This window comes from Nyctereutes procyonoides, unplaced genomic scaffold (assembly GCF_905146905.1).
Source record: "Nyctereutes procyonoides isolate TBG_1078 unplaced genomic scaffold, NYPRO_anot_genome, whole genome shotgun sequence".
Classification (NCBI taxonomy): Eukaryota; Metazoa; Chordata; class Mammalia; order Carnivora; family Canidae; genus Nyctereutes; species Nyctereutes procyonoides.
This window is the reverse complement of record NW_026575049.1, coordinates 33,184,344-33,203,755: the sequence shown is the minus strand read 5'-3', so window position 1 is coordinate 33,203,755 and position 19,412 is coordinate 33,184,344. Positions and strand designations below refer to the sequence as shown.

Here is a 19,412-nt window from a genome sequence, read left to right as displayed (position 1 = left end):
TATTAAGCTCTTGACACATTCAGCCGTGTGTATTTTGTAAAGTTCCTATGGTTATTGTTTTACAATAGCTGCTTCCAGAAGCATTGTAAGGGTTTCAATTAATCAGCCCTTTGTGTGCTTCAGACTATGCAAATTTATCACATCAAACCATTCAACTGCTCATGGGAAAGCCGTGTAAAAACTGTATTGTCTTCTAGCGCCTCCTCTCATTTAGAGTGATGTTTTAATAAGAAAGCTAATCAAGTTTTCTTATGCATTATTTATCTGTTAACATGTAAGGAAGAGCCGAATTAAAATTATGTCAACTGGGATATGGCAAGAGATGTGATAGATCTGGAAGTGATTCAACGACAAAACAAAGCTCATATGATTCAACAGTTTTTGTCTTCTCTCCTCCCCCTGGGGATTATTTAAGGTGCTGGTGTGGAAAATAAAAGGAGGTTAATTCAATAACTGGAAAGGATGGAGGGAAGAAAGGATGAGCCACCTGTGTTAGCCTTCCCGTTTTGATTTAGAGATTTACATTTCTGAATATAGGAAGGCTAATTGAGATAAGTTCATTCAAAGCAAAACCATTTCTTCCTTGATGCAGACAGTCAAACTGGAAAGCATCTCCATGGCTTACCCCTGCCACTCAGCCCTGCTTCCCTCACTTGGTCAACTCTTTTGCCCTAGAAGTCCGCAGCCCAGGCCCTGTGAGTTGTAAAGTTAGTAGGGGACACTGTCCTGCTAATGGGAGATGATCTGAATAGCCTGGCCCCAGTGAGCTGCTTTTCGGCCTCTTCATCCAGTTGGTGCAACTGCTGCTACTCCTTCTATTCATTAGGCCGTCCTCCTCTGCTTTGCTAGTTTGCTTCCTGCTGAGAGTAATTAGGTTTCTTATATAATAATAATTCCTTGTATTTAGAATGCTGCCTTTTTCTAAGGACCTTAAAGTACCTCTCAGACATTAGCTCATCTGTTCTTCTCACACAATTGCCTCATGAGATAGGTGCTAATTGTTCCCATTACAAAGACCAAACAACTAAGGCTCACCCGAGAAAGTGGTGCTTTCCCTGCCCAGAGTAGCACAATATCTCTTGAACAGCAGAGTCAAATTAAGGTCGCCTGATTCCTCAATAGCCTGCCTTACTTAGATCCGAGAGTCCAGGAGGTGATGAGCCCTCTGCAGATAGAAACCGCCCCCCCACACTCCCTCTAGGAACCTCATTAGCACTGGGCGTGGCCCAGCGGTCACTCTTTCACTAAACACCAACACTTTTCTTACACTGTGACTGATAGAGAAAAATCGCAGCAGCATTTCACCCTTCGTTGGTGCAATGTTCAACTGTGCAGAATAAATAGCGTTGTCTCAGAGGTAAGTACCTGCAGAAGGTAAAAATAGATCATTTAGCCTCCAATTAGTAGTATTTCAGCAGAACCCACTGCCAGTGTTCTCTGCAGCAGTTAGAGCATTCGAATGTGTCACGTTGGATGGTATAAATGTTTCTGCTTTCAGTATTCAGTTGTTTTAATCTGCATCGGACACCTTTCAAGTGGAGTGGAGTCCTGAACCTCTTCCTCTTTCCCCCAAGCAGCCTTTATCCCACAGCGTGGGCTTGGCAACTGAGGTAAAGGACTCTCTCCCCACTCAGAAAAGCAAGAGGCCTAACACAGATCAACCTCACAGTGCTACACTGAATCCGAAAGTGGTTATACAAGGAGGGTAGACTTGCTAAATAAAAAGTGAAACAATTAAAAAGTGAAGGAGAGTGTGGTATTCAAATGAGACCTGGCTATCAACAACAAAAAAAAAAAAAAACCCATTCACTAGTCAATGCTCAGCACACTTCAGTCACATCAAAAACAGCTCTTGAATTAAAGACTGCATTACAGTTTTCTTCTGCCAGTTGCTACTCCCTTTCCTGTCTTGACACGGTACTAGAATGCTTTCGGTTTTCCCTTTTTTTTTTTTAACTTTCTTTTTATTTTTTTCTATTTGAATTAAGAGAGATCCATTACACTAAAACTAGTTTTAAAAAAAAGCCAAAAATGACTTGTGAACAAGTCATTTGCTATTTATAATTAGAAATACTTTCTAAGAATGATTCATTAGATTAACTGAACTTTCACTGGGCAAACCTATTCTTAAAATGATTTATATGTTGTTCTGCAAGGCCACGGAAATAGAAATAACAAATTGGCGTAAGATCTCCAGTGTCTAGGACATAACCCAGAACTGATACCGTGGGTCTCCAGATGTGCCTTTCCAGCATGGCTTGGCAGTCAGACTTGTGGCTTTAGATTCCCTAAAATTATTCGCCTTTACAATTTGAAATTAATATTGATGTTGATGGAATAACATTATTATCTTTTGGGTATTTGTGGAACCATTCTGCTCATTCTGTGTTCTGGTTTCTCCTTATTACCTATTTTCATTTCTTAAAAGGCCTGTCATGTAGTCTGTGGTTTAATTCTCTGTTGGCCCCTATGAGTCCATGACATGTTCCGGGCCTGTTCAACTGGTGTATTTGCATTTTGCTGCCAGGAGGTTGTGCTATAAACAATGGGGTTGAGACACCAGCATGAGCCAGGGGATGAAATTTTATTTTAAAATCTGAAATGCTGTGTAAGCATTTAAGGTATGAATCGGTAATTGTTTCAGTAACAGCTTCCATTAGATATGGTTTATTTGTAGTCCATCCTCTTTTCAAGGATCCAGGGGAGTGTTAACACACTGGAGCAGACTGCATATCATTTACATTTTTAAACCAGCATTAAAGGAAAATGACCATAACTTTCGAGAGTTCTAAATATTGGGAGAGATTTTATGCCTCCATCCTTAGAGAAAACAGTTTTAATTTTTCATTTGAAAATAAGAAAAGAAACCTCCCTTTGCTTTGAGGAAGGATTTGAAGGATTCTGAAACCAAGAAATACCTTTTTAAAAAGAAAAGTCTGGTTCGAAGACTGAGAGCTCTTTTCTCCCCTCTAATGAAATCTGTAGAATACAAACTTTTAAAAATCATCTGTCTCATTTGAGATTCAAGATCATCAAATTCTGTCTAAATATTTTGTTTTAACTTCTAAGCTCATTATGGTTTCTTTGTGTTAACTTGTATTAAAATCTGTCAGCTATGACTGGTCTCATAAGCACAGTCAGCGGACCAGAATAAGTTAATTATTTACTTGTGTCACTAGTGCTCTTCATCTAATGAAATGCACAGCTGTGTTAGATCTGCAGTTGGATGTGTAGCTTCCATTGTTCGGCGAGTCAGCAGAGGGTAGAAGCCCCAGTGATGGAGAGCCCTCAGTTCTTTCTGCTGTTCTGGCTTTCTGTGTCGATTTCATGGATCTTTTATCATTCACTTTCACACAAAACAAACAACACAGGGCTGTCTGCTATGGGAACCATCTTGGCATATAAAAGGGTTTTCAGAGCCTAAAGTAATTTTAAGTTAGCTAAGATTTAATTTTTGGCTTACAGGTGCCCTTGATTCGGATGTGACCAAAGCAGTTCCTCTAATGGAATGAAAAATTTCCAGAGTTACTTATATGTTTTTAAAAGCAGCATCAAAAAGGGGCCAATGGAGTTATTTCCCCCCCAAAAAAGAAAGTGTACTACATTTTACTCAGATTTCAAGCAAAGTTATTAGTTTCAATTTCAGGGGAAGGAGCATTGCTTTCATTTTAATAGCGGAGTTAAATGGGCCTGATTAAATGTGTCAACGAAAACTAAAAATACCAGATGCAAATCTCCTCTCCTAACCTCCCCCCTTGTAAGTATTCCCTACTTCTCCTCGAGCTTCTGTACCTCCTGCCCCTCACTCCCACCTTCTCCAGTTAGGGGGTGGACGCCAGCTTCCCCCTGTGAACTGTTGCTGAAGGGTGCCGAGGTCTTCCTTTGGTTTTGTTTTTAAGGGATCTAGCCAAGCCTCCACCTCCTCACCAGCCAAAGTGACATTCTGTCCAGAGCACGTCCCAGCACCAGCCTCTGCAGGAATTGCCGTTTTTAACATTTTGGTCACTGCCATACAATGTTGTTGTCGGTGTACCTAGATTTACAATTTGATCTCTTTCAGTGAAGATTTCCCAGTAGCCCAAGTGTTTGTCAGATAATTTCAGTGTGGACAAGATGGATTTTTGGAGGGAAGAAAGAAGGGGTCACACACTCAGCTTGACTTAAATTCTAATATATTTGTAGTTGAATTTGAAATAAACTGAACTGAATGATCGTTTCTGTGCTTCATGTAGGAAAGCATATGTTCTTTTATAATAAAACAGTACAATTTCAACCAAAAAGCCAATTAAAGTACCTACAGGCTCTAGAATTCAACACCACAAACCTGATTACCATATTGTTGGCAGCCACTAGAAATCAGAATATTAATAACCAATACTGAAATAAGCAATTGGCTTTCTTTTTCTTTAGACTTTAGCTCTTGGTGATTATAACATATCACAAAAAAAAAATTTTTAAATAGTTTGAGTGATTATGTAGAAATCAAACTGAGGAATTAAGAGTTTCTTGGAGAGCATTTTTTTTCAGTAGGTACAGATGGTTGATAACTTTATATACAAAGGAAAAGAAATTTTATCTTAGTATAAAAGGATCTTATTTCTTTGTTCAAAGCTACTGCACATTCCCAATTTTAAATTATGTAGATTGGGGTTAACAATCCAAATTATGTCCTTATCCGTCCTACCAAGAAAGAGAAATTAAAAACAATTTAAGCAACAAAATCTCCTACAGGTTAGATTAATATGAAGAGAGTAATAAAATACATTTAATTTTAGAGACAATAGTGTGCATAGAGCTGGTAGGTTTTTGTTTTATTCTGTCTCTGTTCTTAGAATTCTTCTAATTCTACCCTTTTCTTCCAATAATAACCTGGCATTTAATTTTCTTGTTCAACTTTACAACTTCAATCAGAGATCACTTTTTAATGTGTTGTCAGCTATAGGAATTAAAATTCCTTAGGGTGGTTTAGGCTCAGCCAGGGAAGCCCTGGCAAAAGCTAGCCAACCAGCCAGTGCTCTGGTTGCCCCATTAGCACATCAGCCACACACGAATACTTTTTGTCACTGTTTTTTTAAAACTACAATGTCAACACACCTTTCAGGTAGTTCTGTGTTTGATAGAGGAGTCGGATCCCTCTGAGGTGGGTGCACTAGGCAGCAGATCACAGACTAGCTTACGAGGAGCAGAATTGCTGTGGACTGGAAACTTCAGAGATGGTGACGGGGCCAGGGCCCAAAGTCACCATCTTGGCTTCCGTGGCACAGGAGGTTGTGTGAGCAGCTTAGCAGCACCATCGTTGTGTCATGCTAGCAGTTGAGTCCGCAGGCTGCAATGCCTCCCTGCAATGAAAGCCATTTTCAAATGCTTTATTGCTGGAAATTGCTTTTGTTACTCTTGGTAGAGACCACAGAGACGGAGATAAAGGTAGCAGGGGGATATTCCAATTAAGTACCATAGTCATCTCTTCTCCACACGTGCTGTACATGGCATGAGATCTTCTCTTCCCCAGGTGTTTGCGGCTTGATCGTCCCGCAGGAAGACATGCCATTCTGTGATTCTGGCATCTGTCCGGACATCATAATGAACCCACACGGCTTCCCATCACGAATGACGGTCAGTACATTTCTCAAAGGTACTGCTTTAAGGAAGAAAGCAGCAGTGGGTTCGTAGGAAGTATTAGCCATGGGACCCTGAAACTTATTTTTAGAAAGGGACTTTGACCCTCTTGCCACATCACTAGGTTCCGAGCCCCAGACTGTGCTGGGTTACTCTTCCCTATGGAGGGCTCCTGTGCGGAGCAGGTCTGCCCTTCCCTTTGAGAGCTGTCTTCTAAGGGATGAACTTAGCCCACGGCAAAGAGAGCCTCTTGTATTGACCCTAGTGGATCTCCCTTTCCATGGTTGTTGTTTGGCAGTCTGGCTCCACCACTTAGCAGCTATAGGACTTGGGAAAGCTGCTTATTAACATGTGTATACTTGAGCTCCCTCGTGTACAGGGAGGGAAGTAACTGCCTGTCTCAGTTTCTGGGGGCACAAACCTGGGTCCCACATGTCAAGCTTTTCCAAGGCCACACGTTAAGAGAGCGATATATACTTGCCACTATTAATTTATCACTCTTATTAATAGTAGTAATATCACAGTCTTTGGGGGGAGTCGGCCACAGCTAAATAAATAGATCTTCTACACCACAGGAAGGGGCTCACTTGGGTTGTTCCATCCCAGGTGGGAAAACTGATTGAGCTGTTGGCGGGCAAGGCTGGCGTACTGGACGGGAGGTTCCACTATGGCACTGCGTTTGGAGGCAGCAAAGTGAAAGATGTGTGTGAAGACCTCGTTCGCCATGGTTATAACTACTTGGGGAAAGACTTTGTGACATCTGGCATTACAGGGTAAGTATATTTGTAGACATTTTTTAAAAAAAGTTTGATTTTATTAGAATAAGAAGTCAGAGTCCTTAAGGTATACCTTAAGATGAGCTTCACTCTTGTAAGAAATCAGACACAAGAAAATCTAAATTTGCTGTGGAGGTGTTAGCTGATGCTGCAGTGATCATGTTGCACTATGTCAGCATATCAAATCAACACATAGCACACTTTAAACTTGTTCACAGTTATATGTCAATTATATCTCAATAAAACTGTGGCGTGGGGGCGGGGTAGGGGATTGGGGATCCAAATTCACCAAACTGATAAATTAAGGAGTGCTGCTTTACTGGTGAGGCAATCATTTTAAAAGGAGAAAAGAATTTACCAACATAGATTTTCTGTACAACTTTTAATCATATATAATGCAAAATCCCATAACTATTGAACTTTCTCTGCATTAATAGGACAAATATCAGGTAAATTGTGCTCAGATAGCCTGAGACCTGACATTTGCATATTCATTCACTGGTGTGTGAAAGATCTAACATGTGCTAGGTATTAAGTATATAATGGCAAACAGAATAGGGTCCTTAAGCTGTGGAGCTAACCAATGATATTTGTTACTAGACTTATTAAAAATTAAGACAAAAAAAAGTCCCTTCTTAGCAGAGCCTACCCTGACTCCTTAATCTGAAACTACAACTGTCTTGCCCATTTCCTACTTTTTTTTTCTCTCTAGCATCATTATCAAATACACTGTGTAATAATACTAATACCATTACCTGTCTCCTCTGTGAAAGCAGGGCTCATTTGTTTTGTTGGTTGTTCTATTTCCTGTGTCTGCACACAGCAGACTCTCCATAAATATTTATTCAATAAAGAAATGAAAACAAATCAGTACAAACAGCTCTCACCAAAACGGGTTAGGACACCTCTGTGAAGTGGAGGGTGTTCCAGCAGAGGTCCAAAAGGTGAAAAGAGTAGCCCATTTGAAGACTGTTTCCTGTAGAGGGGAGTTTGACACCTTCCAAGGGGAGGTGAGGCTGCACAAGGGGAAGAATGTTCTCACGGGCAGAGCGCTTGCTCCTCCCATTAACTTGGGAGAACCAGAGATCCCTGAAATTCTCGTAAATGACAGACTTTTGAAACTTGACTCACACATGGTTTTAAAGGATCAACTCAGTTGCTTAAGTTAAGACACATATTGTGTTTTGTGCCAGATAAAACTCTGGGACATAGTGTTTATACCATTCTTCTGAGGCTTCAAACTGCTTGTATACAAGTGAAACTGAGCCTGAAAGTGTGTGTAAGAACCCAGGGCTTGATTTGGTGCTGCACATAGATTATCCAGGTGGGATTAAAATGGTCAGAATTGGTATCTGTTAAAAATCCTGAGTGGTCTCTAAAATGTTCTGTCCGAACTCTGGTAACATAGATTTCCTTAGGTGTGTCATACCTAGGTGTTCTAGGAAATCACATTACAGGAAGAGAGTAATGGTCCATTTCAAAAGTGATTCATTGAAGTAATTGAGGTCCACTTCAAAATTTGCATTTGCCGTGGCGAAACATGGTCTCAGTTTTGTTCCTCATCCAGAAATAATGCAGAAGTTGACCAAAAGTGTACAGAACAATGAATGAATTTGTTTGGCCTGCTGAACGTAATTTTACTGAAAGATTTGGATGGGTTATGCTCTGCTTCCCATAGATAACTTTAGGCTCTGTCTACACCACCTTCCTCTGTGCCCTAGCTAGTATTTCATGTCTGCCAGTTGTCTCAGGGGCAAAGTTTGAGAAATAGTAGTGTAGCTTGTGAGTTGAAAGTTTTCCCAAAGGGCTTGCAAACACATTCACCCACCAGCTTCACCCCTTGCCAAATTCTTGAGCATAACTAGAAGGGAAAATTGCACACGCCTTTCTTCAGTGGGTGATGGATGGCATTAGGTGAGTCTACCATGAGCAGCCACACCGAGGAGGACTGGAATCATTGATGATCAGAGATGGAAAGGACCTTGCTCTGACCCCCTTGTACAACTAGGAAACTTGGGATAAGGAGGTCACATAAGGACTGCATGACAGAGCTGGGACAGGGGTCATGTCTCCCGACACGCCGTCTTTTGTGCCCTGCAGTCCCTTCTGTGTCCCCATGAATTTGGCCATCCCTTACTGGCACAGCAGCTTGGAGGCCAAGATACCGGTGCTGGTGGTGCTGAGGGTGCTAGGAGGTAAGGCAGGGGCGCAGGGGCCTCTGCGTGGTGCTCGTGGCCTTTGCTGTTTCCACTCCTTCTTGGTGCCATGGCCCACACGTGCATGTACAGTGTTTGAGCTGGGCCAGCGCAGCTGGGAGAGCCCTGGACATGCTGCCCTGCTCACCAGCTCTCATTAACCCCTCAGACTCTCTGTGCCTGTGCCTTCGTCCTCAAGATAGGAAGGACAGTGGCTCCCTCCCTTGATGCTATATGGAGCAGATGGCACATGGTAGCTTCTCCCATTCTTTTGAGGAGGTTGTGGGGCAGTTAAACTTTCTTAGAGGCACCAACCCCCCCCCCACCCCTGCTGTTGCTCCAGACTAAAGGAGAAAGGTTTCTTCTGTCAGAGCACTGAAATAGTCACTGTCTTTTATAACCCTTATTACAGTTTTTCTAAGGATTCATTGAGTCAGCTGCATTCTAACAGACATTTACTGAGCACCAATTCTGTGCCAGGCAGGGTCACTGCTGCTAGAGCCATAGTGACCAAGGAGACAAAGTGCTGATCCTGAGGCGTTCCTCATCTGTGATGGGGAAGACCTATAATAATCGGGGAAATAATAAATGTATGTTATAATATCAAGTGGTGACAAGTGCTCTGAAGATAAAACCAAGGTAAGAGTTGAGACAATGTGGGGGCACACTGATGGTGGGGTGGGAGGAGCACTCCTTTATGTAAGGTGATAGGGAACAGGAAGTCTCTGAGGAGGTGAAATGTTTGACAGCCATGTGAATACCTGGTAGAAGAATGTTTTACAAACAGTAAGTGCAAAGGCCCTGAGGCAGACAGGCTTGCTATGTTTGAAGAGCAATGAAGAGGCTGATATTACTGGAGCAGAATGAACAATGGGGAAAGGGAATAGGATGTGAGTCTGAGAGGGGCAAGAAGCAGATTATATTAGACCTATGGCTGTGATAGAAAATTTGGATGATATGGATTCTGAGTGGTAGGAACCCATATGGAATTTAGAGCAGAAGAATAACTTGCTGTGATTTACATTTTAGGAGTCACTCTGGTTTGTTTTGTGAAAAACAGATTGTTGAGGGACAGGAACAGAGGCAGGGAGAGTAGCCAGAGGGCTGTCTGTGGGGGTCCAGGCAAGAAACCCTGGTAGCCGGACCTGGGTAGGGGGTAGGGGTGAAGGAAGGACCATCCTGTACGTACTTATTTACAACCTTTTTGAGTTTTCATTTATTATTGAAACAGTAGGTCTTCTGATATATCTATGGTGTGTTTCTATTTTCAGATATAGCTTTCTCATTCCATGCAGACTGAAAATCATCCTTCCAGTCACTCATGAACCTGTTCTGGAACAAACCAGGCCCTGCCAGTAAGGGGTCCTGGAAAAGGCTACCTCTTCTTAACCCAAACCTGATTTCTTAGCCCAAAACTCTGACATTTCTTTCAGCGAGCCCTTAGAAGCATACATCTATTTTGGCCCGGTGTACTATCAGAAACTGAAGCACATGGTGTTGGATAAGATGCATGCCCGGGCCCGGGGGCCACGAGCTGTTCTCACCAGGTAAGAGAAGGGCAGTTACAGAATTTATAATGCAGCCAAGTCTATCTTGGATTTCCTAGATGCAGCAATAAGCAGACTCAGCGAAGTTTTGGTTTCCTAGAGATGTCAAAATTTGGAGTGTTAGACATCAACAGGAATGCTGTGTGTCTGCTTAGCATGAAACAATAGCAGCTGATTCAGAATCATTCCAGAGGCTTGAGAGCAAACCCCTCACTGGTCCTGTCAGTAGTCGCCGAATATAGTCCTTGACTGTACCTGTCTGCATAGACCATCTTCTTCAAAGAGGTTCATATATGAGAATGTGGACACACTTACAGACCCACCGCATTACACACATGGATACACCTGCATGCTCCCTCGTATACACAAACATACAGAAAACACAAACATACAGTGTTTGGGAGCCCAAGCCACAGCTGTCATTTATTAAAACTTCTGTTACTAGAGCAGAAGATCCTGCACTGGGGTCCAGTGTGCCCCATTCACCAGTGTATTCTCCACTCTTAGCACAGTGTTGTATGTTAATGAATGGTTGGGTATAAATGTTGGGAAGGGAATCACAAATGCTAAGTTTCGTGTGTTCTGGGTACTACATTTTCTGGCTAGAAAAGCATATTTCAGGGCAGTGGTTCTCCACCACAAGCACTTTGGCCTCCCAGGGGACATTTGACATCTTGGGATGTCACAGCTGGGGGTGTGGGGAGGGAGCTACTGGCACCTGGTAGGTGGAGGCCAGGAAAGCTGCTGAAGATCCTACAGTGCCCAGGGCAGCCTGCACCACAGGGAATGACCCAGCTCAGTATGAGGTTCGTGCCAAGGCTGAGGAACTGCTCCCAGGAGAGGGAGCATAGGCCTTGAGGCCAGATAGACATGGATGTGAACTCACCTCTGCCTCGTAGCTTTACCACAAGCCTTGGACAGATCACTTAGCTTCTCATAGCTTCAGTTTTTCTCATACGTCAAGAGGTGACAGTAATGCCCACTTCACAGCGTGTGGGGAACAGTCAGATGTTCAGATATGGAATGTATATGGTGCCAATCCATGGAGGATGCTCCATAACTGCCCAGGTCCCTGCCTGCTCGCACTCATCATGGCTCGATGTTCCATATAGGGCAAGGGTTCAGGGCGAAGCAGTAAGTGTCTGAGTTTACTTTTTTAAACCAAGGGAAAGGTATGGATGATTTAGTTCCATGACCATTTAAAACTGAGTAAATGCACATACCTGTTGAAATGCTGTGTGTAGTCCAAATTGCAGAAGAGGGAAGTGAAGTCAAGATTCTCAAGACCCTAGTGACCCAGCAGTGAGACCCAACTTGGTTTAGGTGTTCCTGTTCCTTGAGCGCTGTCCCTCTGGAGCTTCCGTTTCAGTTAGAACATCCAAAAACTATTCCAGAGGAATGAGTGTCAAAACAGTTATTTTCTATTTTGTACTTTGTTGTGTAAAGAGTTATTACTTCTGTGCATTCTGTGGGAAGACTACCAGGGGTGCATTTGTCCGCCCACTATTTTGATTGGTTTAATCAAGTTTTGGTTTCTGCCCACATGTGATCTAGCCACTTTCACTTGTCCAATGGCCACAGATCGAGGGACTCCTCCTATCCCAGGTATTCTGTCAGCAGATAAAGACAGCCGTTGTGCTCAGTGATGAAGTTTCCACTATAGTGTGTTCATTTTGATCATTTGTAAGTTTTTCACACGTAGATTGTCTTTGAAAGAATAATCTACAACTTAAATTGAGCTCCCAATATAACTTTGGCAACAACAAAAGGTAAAATTTCAGCATGGGTTGGCATACGCCCTGTTTACCTTTTTAAATCTAAAACAAGCCTGATGTTGGTGGTCCTCCCGGGACCCAGAGAGTGTCACTCCAAAATCAGCTAGCCAGGGCAGCCCTGGTGGCTCAGCGGTTTAGCGTTAACTTCAGCCCAGGGCCTGATCCTGGAGACCCAGGATCCAGTCCCACGTCAGGCTCCCTGCTAGGAGCCTGCTTCTCCCTCTGCCTGTGTCTCTGCCTCTCTCTCTCTCTCTCTCTCTCTCTCTCTCTTTCTCTTCTCTCTGTCTCTCATGAATAAATAAATAAAATCTTAAAAATCAGCTAGCCAGGGAGCTCACTTTTTTCTTTTCTTTTCTTTTCTTTTCTTTTCTTTTCTTTTCTTTTCTTTTCTTTTCTTTTCTTTTCTTTTCTTTTTTTCCCTCTCTTCCTTTTTAATAGTTTGTGTCAGGACTACCTGGCTAGGGCTGCCTGTGCTGTTTCAGAATCCCCGATTGTCCCTACACCCTGGAATCCTTTTGAAGGATTCCCAAGCACGGCAGATACATAAGCCACAGGGAAGCTGTTCAGGGGACTCATAGCTCCCAGCTCACCCCCATCTGAGGAGGAATGGAACATGTTCATACATGAAGGACAGCTCAGGCACTGTCTGATTCCATGTGATTCCTGATCTATTCCAAATTTTATAAAAATCCATTTGATTCTTTCCATGTTTGTTTCTCAGTAACTGGAGCCCCAACAACTACTGGGGGACCCAGGCTTCCTCCACGCTCTGTTCCGTTTAGTTTCTCCACTGTCAGACAACAGTACTGAAACATCTCTGAAAATACTCCAAAGACATTCTTCCCTGATGTGAGGACAATAACAGTTAACGGTATCATGATGGTGGTAGTATTGTGATATGTTCATTTATTATTCCATCACATAATATGACTTCTTACTACCACTTAATAACAGTAGCAGCCACTAGTATTGTCCTCCCTTGGCTCTTTGGGAGCCTTACATCCTATGTTGTACAGATGCAGCAGAGGGGCAGGCTGAGCAGCTCCTCAGGTTACCGTCCCGTGAATGATTTGAACCAAGGTGAGCCTGCTCTGGAGCCTCGTGCGCCTGGCCAGGACGGGATGCTGCCCTTTGTTGGTTCACCAAAATAATGACACATATGTCTGATTTGTCTCCAAGGCAGCCCACTGAAGGTCGGTCTCGTGATGGCGGTTTGCGTCTTGGAGAAATGGAACGTGACTGTTTAATCGGCTATGGAGCCAGCATGCTCCTACTAGAGAGACTGATGATTTCAAGTGATGCCTTTGAGGTTGATGTCTGTGGGCAGTGTGGACTTCTGGGGTATTCTGGCTGGTAAGTGGGTGCCATATGCCTCTTGTACCGCACACCTTGCCTCTTAAATCATAGCTCAGGAATCGACCCCAGATCCCACCCACATATTACCCATCCTGCCCCATCCACGAACTCCTAGAACTAGGGATTTTATATGTACCTGTTTAGTTTGTCTGCCTAATGCTCTGCATTCTACACACTAACTAGAGTTTAAATACGCAAGGAGTATGGACTAGCACTTCTTTTTTTTAAGATTTTATTTATTTTGCAAGTGAGTGAGAGAGAGAGAACTAGCACAAGCAGTAGCAGGGAAGGGCAGAGGGAGAAGCAGACTCCCTGCTGAGCAGGACTTGGGACCTGATCCTAGGACCCACGGATCGTGACCTGAGCCAAAGGCAGACGCTCAACCAACTGAGCCAATCACGCACCTGATTTTGTCTTCTTTTTAATATTTTTTCAAACACCTTTTATCACTGTTTACCTGTAAAAAAATTGCTAGCAGATCCATTGTCAGATATGAGAAGTACAGCATGTTGTAACTAGAACTTTTTAGAGAACATTTTGTTGAATGCACTTATTTAACCTCAAACCCAGAGAGCCCGGTATGTTGTGCCCAGTTACATAGCACATTGGTGACCAGGACCAGGACCTGACACCCTGGCCCCTTGTCTGTGCTCCAGCTGAACAGCAAGCTGTTTTACACCGTGAATTCCATGATAGCAGAGCCTAGGTCTGTCTCAGGCACTCACTCAACACACAGAGTTTGCTGAGTGCCAGGCACTCTTCCAGGCCCAGAGTGCAGTGGTGAATAAGACACATGAATGGCTGCTCACAGGGAATTTACCTTCTAGTTCATTCCAACTACATTGGAAGCCCTCCTGCAGGGGCTCCCTGCTCAGTGGGAGCCTGCTTCTCTCTCCCTCTCCCTCCCCCTTCCCCTCTTTGTGCTCTCTTGCTCTTTTTCTCTCTCAAAAAAATCTTTAAATTTATTTTTTAAAAAAAGATGAAGCTACATGTTTGTTGGTTTTGTTTGTGTAGACAGAGTATCTTTACACCTCAGAAGTGGAGAAAAGGAGTTCCTTGCACTGAGGAACAGCTACCATACCTTGGGTTAGTCACCTCTTGTGACCCTGACTGAGCCTGTTGGCAGGAGGACCTGTAGCTTACCATCTCCACTTACTTTCCTACCAGAGATGAGGTCTAACGAGGTCTGAAGTGGGTCTGCAGGGACAGGAAGCTGCCTTGATTCCCTAGTCAGCCTTCTCCTGACCTCCCAGAGCCTCTTCTCCCCAGGGAGGCATCATCCCCTGGAGGAGAAAATTAGGCCCAGTTGTGCAATCCTTGCCAGAGTTCAAGGGCTTGAAGGTTACCTGGGCCACCTTCCCCTGGTGAGTCTCCCCTCAGTGAAGCCTCCTTCTCAGCCCTGCCACCCTAGGCCTCCAGTTTCTTGGTTGAATAAAGCAAATCAAGAGCCAGAGTGAGCAAGCATCTTCAAATATAGTATATGTCTCGCTTGGTAAATGGCAAAACCTTTTAGCCAATTATTCAGTGGGTTTTTGCATAGAAGAGTTGATGAGACTTGTCCATGAAGAAATCATTTCATTTAAAAATGAACTCAAGAGGTGGCCATTTGCAGCTCATTCCTTTCATTAGGTTGCAGAGACAAGTGATATGATTCTAAGCATGAGACTGGCTCTTGTATCAGTGACTGGGGTAGGGATTTCAATTCGGAGATTCTATTCGCCTTTTGAAATGCATATTGAATTTGTGTTTTATTGTCCTGGCTGTGTAACAACAGCCACACAGTGTAATAGGAAGGTGCCTGGGACCAATGCCACTGTGCTTGCATCTCCAGATTTGGCACAAGGATTTTTAAGTCATTTGCTTTGAAAAGATGGTAACAGAAGAACCATTTTATTAAAAATAGGGATCAAGAAACTTCAGAATGGATTTCCTTTCCTTCTCCATCCTCCCTGCATTTTCTCCTGTGCCCCCCACCCAAAGAAGAGAGAGAAAAAGAGAAAGCAATAGACCAGATTCTCTCACGTACTTTGACAACCTTGCCCTCTCTTTCAGTGAATCTTCAGGGAAACTAATGAAGGCAGTAATTGATCTCAATATTATTCTATTAAATTCTTACCTTCTTTCCTGCTTCATTTCTGTCTCATTTAGAGATCATGTGATGGCAGTGCCTGATTTTGAAGCTCATGTGTGTCATGTGTATTATATTTGAAATCCTTTGAAAGAGGGCTAAATCAGGTTACACAGTTTAAGGGTATTCACTGTAATTAAACAGACCTGGATGTAGTGTGTCTGATTTTGAGTGGCCCGCTTGTACCCTTGTTGCCAACAGAAAAAAATCCTAATCCAGTCTGGTAGTCTAACAGCCTCCTTGTGTGCGGCTGTCTGGTAGAGGAGCATAATGATGCTGTGCCTTTCCATCATTACCTGGGCGTGTGTGCTGGGCAGTGTCGGGGGAGCACGGGCGTGTGTAGGAGGAAGTCGCTCTTTAATGAACAGCACAATGGAGGCTGAGTAATTAGAGCAGTTCAGAACCTTGAAACTGGCCTTTTGTCAGTGATTTGCACATTAGTAAGGCATTGCTATGGGGATGTTTACAGCAAGACTGTTGTTCGGCAGTAGACGTGAGGGGCATAAGTCACAAAAGAGAGGTCCGGAAGAAAACTGCAGAGAAAAGAAAATCCCTATTAAGATAATTAGCTCATAGAGGACGTTTCCCTGGACAGTCATTTCTCATGTGGAACCACAGCTGCCTTCTTTTGCTGCCTATGCCCTAAAAAGTCAGTTTATTTTATCATTTTGGGTCAAGCTTCTTCCTTTTGAAATTGTTCCAGACACAGGGTAAGGTAACCTAAGGGCTTGTAATTTGTATGTGTGTGTATATGTATATATATTTCTATGTATGTGTGTATGTAGGTATATGCATTGGAACACTTTAAATGATGGAGAAATATTTAATAATAGAGAAGGTTTGAGGGCTTCCTGGATTATGAAACCAGCACGTATGGAAATTTTTAGAAAGCTTGGATTGAAGTTGCAGAGTACTATAGACAGAACCAGCAAGAAGTTGCTTCAGTTAAAACCATTTCTCCAATCTAATTAAAGCATGAACATGATTCCTGAATAAATTAAGTCAACCAGACACATTAAAAACATAGTTCTTAAATGATAATGCATTAAGAGGTCTTTAGGTGCAGTCTTTTAGGAAGAAGTCTTTCACCATGTTTGTGTTAGTACTGTTGATGGGACCCAGCACTCTAGGTGCAGTCTTTTAGGAAGAAGTCTTTCACCATGTTTGTGTTAGTACTGTTGATGGGACCCAGCACTCTCTGTGTGTCCTCAATTCTCCACGGGGACCACACTGGTGGCACAGGCCTGTGCCGGCTCATCTTTCCCCCGCCCATCCCTTCTCAAGAAGCTCACATCTGTAGCGTCACTCACTACCACACTCAAAATCTTAGTACTTTTCTTTTCTAAAATATTAAAAGCTTGATTTTGGTGATTTCATAAATGATCCCTGTACTTTATAAGGTATTCAGTGTTATAAAAAAAATAAAGAAAAAATGTAAGTAGTCACATTAATTCCCATCACCCAAAGATGACCACTATGAACATTTTAGTGACTCTTTTTGGGACATCTCTGTTTGTGAGTAGTTATGTAACCCTCACTCTCCAGGGTTTTGTTTTATTTTTTAATCATGAACCTTTTTATATTCTGATAATAGCAGAAAAATGCTATTATATACTCATCAAAAAAAAATCTTGTTACATATGACTTTGGGGGCTTCATATATTTACTGAAACCCCATCTCCTGAGGACCAGGCTCTTAAGGAAACTTCCTTTTTCACTCCACAGTGTGTCCTGGACACCTCTATATTTCAATAAATATGGGTCTGCATCTGCATCATCATATTTAATGGCTGCACAGTATTCTTCTGTAAAAATATTCTGTAATCACAGAACCAATTCCCTCCCAGACATCTGAGCAGTCTCCTGCTTTGTGCTGTTATAAGCAGTGTGACCATGAACATTCTCATGAACTCACCTTTGCCACTTTTGTGATTAATTATTATTATTAATCAAATAACGCACATTTCCATTTTTACACATGTTGCCTTACTGCCCTCCACAGAGGCCTTTACTGTTCACGATGGAGTTTCCAGTTTCCAGCTAACACTGAATCTTCTAAGTCTCGGTTGGTGTTCTTCTTACACTCACTAACCACTTCCTATTGACTGGGAGGACCTAGTTTTCTACCTAAGCCTTAGCTGCCCCAGACTCGAGGTGTAGGGTGAGGTCCTATTTTGGTCTGAAACCTGAGAGGATAGTTTGCTTTCTCCCTGGGGAGACTCTTCATTAGTTGTAGCCATTAATTAAAAACTAAGTTCAGTTCCCTGGCTCTTCCTGAAGGAAGAGAAAAGAAAATTCTAATTGGAATAGACATGTCTTGATCAGGAGCACAGGCTTTTGTAGGGATTTGATGGAAATATATGCACACAGGGAGAGCCTGTTGTAAGTACAGTAGCTTCTACTAGTTGAGATAACCAAGCTTGAAGAGTGCTGGAAAAATAAATAACATTTGATGGCCTCCACATTCTATATGAAAGCCTTGTGTTCCTCATCACACTGAAAGTGTCTCAGTGACAGATGAAATTGTAATTGTTGAAAATCATGTCTTGAAAAGTATAATATAATAAATTTCTATCAAATACTTGGAGATTGAATTGATTTTCAAAGTTTTCAACAATGAAAAAGTCTAAGTCTGAGTGACTTCAAGACGGCTCAGATTTCTGGGCCTCACTCAAAACAAGTAAATTGGAAAATGTTTTGCATTGTAAAGAAAAAGATCTAGAAACATGGTAGTAACTCAATGAAATTGCACGCTTTTAAAACTGCAGGAGTGATAGGTGTTTTGTTTTTCCTTTTGCTTCTTGGATGCTGCTTTTTGGGGACTGAGGGAGACTTCGGGGGGCACAATGTACATATCTGGTAGCAGGCAGGACTGAACCCCAATGAATAGAATAGAGCTGATAGGATGGCAGTAAAACTTTGTAGAGAAAATTCTTACTTCTATATGCAGGGCTTCGTTGCCTAGTCACCGTCCCTCTAACATGTACTGATTTGGGTTTCAGGTGCCATTACTGCAAGTCATCATGCCATGTGTCTTCCCTCCGCATCCCATATGCCTGCAAGCTGCTCTTCCAGGAGCTGCAGTCTATGAACATCATCCCCCGGTTAAAACTGTCCAAATACAATGAGTAAGGACAGAAAAGGTGATTATTTAAAGAGAACAACCGGTAGTTCCAACACAGTGGATAGCAGAGGGGATTGAGGACCACGTCTCCTTCTGTAATTCCTTTGAATGTCCCCCCTCAAAGAAGAAAGATGAGGAGGTTTTCTTACACTGGGGATGGACCACGCAGCCTTGATCAGTGAGTCATGGGCACTGGGAGATATATGCTGCCAACACGGACCATGATGCAATGTCTTGTTCCTGTACTGAATGCGATTCACAAATGGATGTGACCTAAAAGATAAATAAACTTTTATTTATGTTCTGGTATCTTGACATCTACTCATGAGAAAGATCAAGTGAATGGTTATATTTTTTGAATATCTTTTTTTTTTTTTTTCCAGAAACCATTCCAGGCAACTCTGATAATTTTGAGGAGAGTTCCCTATCCTTCTAGGAAGTTTTCAGTTCTCTAACAAAGATTAGAAAGTGCGGGTTCCAAACTGAGACATCCTTGAGGAAAAAAAAATTGTGTCGGGTTGATATTTCTATAAACTAGCAGATACAACATTTGAATAGGTGTTTGAGAAATACCATAATAGGAAGTGGCCAAAATTGTTGAGTTCGTCCTGCTACGGTTTTCTTTTTTCAAGTTATTTGTAAGTTCCTTGTTTTAACAACTACCAATTAGATTCCTATTTTAGGTAATGATAGAGCAAACTTTTTCAGGCCACCCTCGAAGCCCTTTTCCCCTCAAGGATTTGCCATGTTGGAAGTGGCACAAGGACAAGAGACTGAAAAGCCACACCAAAGCGCCTGAGAGGCCACAGCCCTGACCTGAGCTTTGGCAGAGCACAAGAGCTGGAAGACAAAACCATGAGCTCAGAGTTGCCCAGACACCCAAACAAGAAAGGCC

At 42.6% G+C, this 19,412-nt stretch overlaps 1 protein-coding gene across 3 annotated transcripts in view; it reads left to right on the top strand.

Annotated features, from left to right (window-relative positions):
- Positions 1 to 18,826, top strand: part of POLR3B (RNA polymerase III subunit B) — a 110,764-nt gene extending 91,938 nt beyond the window's left edge. For all 3 annotated transcript variants that reach the window (XM_055328031.1, XM_055328029.1, XM_055328030.1), the window contains 5 exons: positions 5,510 to 5,613; positions 6,223 to 6,389; positions 10,021 to 10,134; positions 13,089 to 13,262; positions 18,396 to 18,826. In XM_055328031.1, the coding sequence (XP_055184006.1) occupies positions 5,510 to 5,613; positions 6,223 to 6,389; positions 10,021 to 10,134; positions 13,089 to 13,262; positions 18,396 to 18,525 (689 nt within the window). In that variant the 3' untranslated portion in view covers positions 18,526 to 18,826. The remainder of the gene's footprint in view (positions 1 to 5,509; positions 5,614 to 6,222; positions 6,390 to 10,020; positions 10,135 to 13,088; positions 13,263 to 18,395) is intronic.
- The last annotated feature ends 586 nt before the right edge of the window (positions 18,827 to 19,412 follow it).